At 43.1% G+C, this 5166-nt stretch overlaps 1 protein-coding gene across 2 annotated transcripts in view; it reads left to right on the plus strand.

The window, feature by feature from the left end:
* The first annotated feature begins 458 nt into the window (after positions 1–458).
* The window catches only part of LOC135105805 (uncharacterized), a 105453-nt gene continuing 100745 nt past the window's right edge, over positions 459–5166 (plus strand). For both annotated transcript variants that reach the window (XM_064014349.1, XM_064014352.1), the window contains exons 1-2: positions 459–614; positions 2155–2363. Coding sequence is in view for 1 of the 2 variants with exons in the window: in XM_064014352.1 (XP_063870422.1) it covers positions 2342–2363 (22 nt within the window). In the remaining variant the exon portion in view is untranslated. The remainder of the gene's footprint in view (positions 615–2154; positions 2364–5166) is intronic.

Consider the following 5166-nt stretch of genomic DNA (forward strand, 5'->3'; position numbering starts at 1 on the left):
AACGAATCACTCAGGGAAGTAATACACCTACTACTTGGGAAGTCCCAGTGAAGCACTTATCCATAATCGATAATGGAGCGCTGTAATATAAATGATGCCGATTTGTAGTAAGCACAGTGCAACTTTAATTTGGCGACGTTCATTTGCTGCACGCTTGAATTTTAGCGCGAAAACATGACAAATTATGCACCTAGGCAAAACGTGGCCTCTGACATTTATAGGTAGGAATAAAACGATGAAATGTGGAATGTGACTTCGTTCACTTTCTCTTTCGTTGATTAAAACATTTATATAGGCTAATAATCATAAACCTAGCGAACCTGTCCCTTACACATCCAAGTTACACTGATAGTAATTCAGAATGTTCCTATAGCAGCTAGGATAACCCTGACCTTGAAGGTAACAAGACAAGAATGTGTTACCGAGAATTATGTCATATGGAGGTGTGCGGGAACTAAGGAGTGGGAGGGGAGGAGGGACAGGCAGGGTTGGAGTGACGCCGCTTGGGATAGTGTGTGTGTGTATGTGTGCGTATCTTGTCTTCTGAAAGTACGCCCAGTAAACGCCCACAGACTGTAAAGCATGAGTTGATCTGCTTAGTGGTGCCCTGTGAGGTGAGTGTCTGTGTGTGTGTGTGTGTGTGTTTGCGGCTGTGAGCAACAGCAGGAGGTCAGGCAAGTGTTGCAACGCGCCAAGCAGAAAGTTTTGAGGTTTAATTAACAGTGATTACAAGTTTGCTCTGCCAGTGCACTAGCTTTTAAAAGTTTGCTGCCTCTGTTTCGTGGTGTGTATTCCCAAAGGGTAATGCAACTCGCCTGTTTGTAAATAACGTGATGTTTCGTATTTTTACTGAATCCACTTGTCAATGAAACTGTGTAGTCAACGTAATCCAGAGATATGCAACCATAACACAAAAAAAGTATTTTGTTCACAGGCTTACAGATTTACAAGATCTTTCCATCGGTAAGCATTGTAACAAGGTATTTAATAGTGACAAGTGACATAATATTATAGCACTATTTTAATTTCAGGGGACGTCTGTCTGTAAAAGGTAATAAATATTTTCTATATTCACGCCTTTCAAATGGTCATGATGAAAAGTGTGTCACGAAACACTTGCCGCTGTACAGGTGTTCCGTGGCTGCCTGGGTGAGGTGAAGGTTATACATAGCATACATTTTTTTAAAATTTTGATGACGTGTGTGTGTATGTGTGTGTGTGTGTGTGAGTGAGTGAGTGTGTGTGCTTACCAAGTTACTACGCTGGGCCTGAGCTATACATACATGCATATATATTTAGAGTCGTGAGTTTCCGCCTCCCATGCTGGGGATTCGTGTGAGTGTGTGTGTGTGTGTGTGTGTTTGAACTTACAATCTCTTTAGTTCTTATCACACACGCACCTCACGGAGATAATGTAAATCCACGTGCCAGAAGCATTAGAGTGAAGACAAAAGAGGATAGGGGAATTATCACGAGATCTGAATTATGAGAGAGAGAGAGAGAGAGAGAGAGAGAGAGAGAGAGAGAGAGAGAGAGAGAGATTAAATCCACTTGATTTGGTTATAGTAAATTAAACCTAACTGGACGAAATAAGCGTAATTCCGAACAATGGAATGTCAGCGTAGCGAGAACATTGCTTGCAGTTTGACACCACCCCTACTCTGCACCGTGCGGCATACAGCTGTGATCTTTAAATCTAGAGAGAGAGAGAGAGAGAGAGAGAGAGAGAGAGAGAGAGAGAGAGAGAGAGAGAGAGAGAGAGAGAGAGAGGTGAGCTTGACGTACGTGTGTGTGTGTGTGTGTGTGTTTAGGTGCGAAAATCCTGCGATGTAGAGGCTGGAAGCGAGCTAGTGGGTGTAGCTTATGCACACACACACACACACACACACACACACACACACACTGCCTAGGCCGTGAAGAGCAGTCGTCGTTGTGGTGTTGAGGGTAAGGACGTTGTAGCAAGCTTGCCAGTTAGGATAAAAGTGCGCGGTCACTGTAGCTTCGCCTGTTTCGCCATCCCGCTTTGCTTGAGTCTTACGTCGCGTGGCTTCCCTCACCAGGCTAGAGTAGCGTAGGGGGCGTGTAGCTGCCTGGAAGACATCAAGAGGCCAGGGACACGCACTTAAGGGCCGCGTTTCCCTCTCTCACCCTCAGGTTTGTGCCTCTCACGGATCAATGAGAACGGCACCGACGAAGATGTGTGTAGAACGGGGAGCCAGCCACCGGTGACGACTCTTCCGCACGCACACGCCACCTCACCCACGCACATACACCAGCACACGCATGGGCGGATATGTCATGACCGGCGTAGAAACTACGTGTGCACAAAGCAAAGCCGACGATGAGGCTCCAATTGAAAGAAGGTAAGTTGTTGAGTGCTTTTAAAGTATTTCTTTCACCGCCTCCTCCTTCCTCTTCCTCCTCCTTCAGCCACCCCACCCTTTCCTCTCTCCTTTCCCTCCTTATTTTCCGTCTCATGATGTTATTCTTTAGTCGAGATGCTTTCCGTGCAGGATAACAGCCTCATGTGCTTTTTTTTTTTTTTTTCCTCGTTTATATTCTTGCTTGAGACGCTCAGCCGCGTTTTCACGATGTCACAAGGTTTTTCAACCGTCAAATTGGTGTTGCGTGAGAAAGGGGTGCAAAATAGTCGTGATGAAGGTGGTGGGAGTGGTGTTGGTGGTTGTCAAGGTCACTTTACAAGCCCCCAAGGTATAGTGGTTAAGAGTTAACCGCTACGCACCTCTTGCCTTCTCTCCTTCCCCCAATTTCATCCTTCAACCTTCCTTTATTTTCCTCCACGCCTTTCTCCCAGCGTATACTGCCTCCCTCAAGGTTATGATGCCAGTGTGTCATGCACCTGACACACGCTATGCACGAACACGTTGTAAAAAACTGCTTCAGAAAAAAAAATGTTTATATATATTTATATAATGTAGACTGCCCATGGTGTTGAGCGAGGCGCCATCCGTGTCCCTGTTTTATGGATTGGGTCAGCCTTGTTTCTTCGCCTTGCATGTGGGCGGCGTGTCAAGGAGAGAGAGAGAGAGAGAGAGAGAGAGAGAGAGAGAGAGAGAGAGAGAGAGAGAGAGAGAGAGAGAGAGAGAGAGAGAGAGAGGTGGGGTTGCTGTAGTTGTTTATCATTTGATATTACATACGAGTATACATTGAATTGCAAATCACCGACACATAATGTATAAAATCATGTACAGCAGGTGATGTGACGTATGATTTAGACGCAAACTAAGCGTCGTGATACAACCAGGAGAGAGAGAGAGAGAGAGAGAGAGAGAGAGAGAGAGAGAGAGAGAGAGAGAGAGAGAGAGAGAGAGAGAGCTGCTGCTAGTGGAAACGGTCAATACGGAAAGGTGGAACAGCAGCAGCAGGTGATGGTGGCGGTGTTGGTGGTGGTGGTGGTAGTACCGGTGATGGTGGTGCGTCCCTTCCCCCACGCACCCAACACAATAAATACTTCAGTATCAACACGCGGGGTTTTCTTTTTGTCTTTTGATATTCTTTCTGTCCCTTTGCGTCACTCCATTCCTTTTCTGTGGCGGCTGTGGCGGTGTCGCTGCCTGCCACGTGGGGGTGAAGCTGCCCGGGTGTGAGGGACGACTGGTGGACCGACTGGTGGCCGCCTCGCTCACCACAGGTTGCTGTCTATGAACCACTACGTGAAGGGAAAGTATTGCTAACGCGGGATGACTCACATCTTGTTCCTAATTGGGGCTTGTTGTTGTTGCTGTTGTTGTTGTTGTTGTTGTTGTTGTTGTTGTTGTTGTATCTAAGATCATCATTATACTTCTCTTCCTCCTCCTCATTCTTCTATTATTATTATTAGTAGTAGTAGTAATAGTAATATTAGTAGTAGTAGTAGTAGTAGTAATAGTAGTAGTAGAAGTATTATTATTATTATTATTATTATTATTATTATTATTATTATTATTATTATTATATTTTTTTATCATTGTCATCATCACCATCATCATCATCATCATCATCATCATCATCATCATAATTATTGTTATTTTTCATTGCTTACAGTAGGAACAATATAAATTGAAAGAACACGAAGGATACTTATCAGATGTGCAAAGAAAATAAAAAGACATTGCCAACTGGTCTTAATTATGATAAGAACGTCTCAGGTGCTATTAGCTAATGCTGCTGCCACTGCCACTACTGTTGCTGCTGCTGCTGCTACTACTACTACCACTACTACTTCTACTACTACTACTACTACTACTACTACTACTACTACTACTACTACTGCTGCTACTACTACTATAGTAACAACTACAACAATAATCACTACCACAGTTACCATTACTATTACCGCCACCACCATTACCACAGCTACCATTACTACTATTACCACCACCATCACCACCACCAGCACCACCACCAGCACCACCACCACCACTACCAGCCATCTTATGCCACAGTACGTTCCAAAAGAGAAACGCGACGAGAGGGAATGAGTGTGGGCGAGTGTGTTCAGAGTGCCTGGTGGAGGAGGGGCTTGAGTGGCACTCCCGCCACCTCTCTGAAGTGACACACCCTCCTGACATCTTGTGATATGCCCATTGTTGCTTTTATACTGATGTGCCTTTGTTTATCCGTTGCTGAGCGCTCAGGTCTTCACGCCAAATTCGTCAGCGTTCGTCAGTTGTTATTAATTTGTATTTATTATTTCTTATTTATTTATTTATACTATCTTCATGTATTACGTTTTTTAATGCATTTCATATTTCTTTTAGATTTTTGTTTTATTCACTTATTCGTCCTTCATCCCCTTTTTGTTTGTTGATTTTGTTTTTCTTCTTCGTGCATATGTTTCACTAGTTTGTCTTTATTTCATTATTTCCGTGTTTTACTAATTCTTTCGTTCGTTATCTTTATACGTTTATATTTGCCTATTTAACATTTCTAATCTTTTCTTCCTATTTAGCTGTGTTTATTTTACCATTCATTCTTCATTTCTTATTGTTTTAGTTTGTTTAGTATTTTATTTACTCCCATTATTTCCTGTTACTCTTCGTTCGTTTTCTTTTCAATCCATTTCTTTCTGTTACCGTTTTGTTTCACTTTTAGTTTTATCATTTTTCTCTTTCTGTTCGTTCACTTTATCTTTTATTCCTATTTCCTTTTGTTTCTATCTTTCCA

This window comes from Scylla paramamosain, chromosome 12 (assembly GCF_035594125.1).
Source record: "Scylla paramamosain isolate STU-SP2022 chromosome 12, ASM3559412v1, whole genome shotgun sequence".
NCBI classification, from domain to species: domain Eukaryota; kingdom Metazoa; phylum Arthropoda; class Malacostraca; order Decapoda; family Portunidae; genus Scylla; species Scylla paramamosain.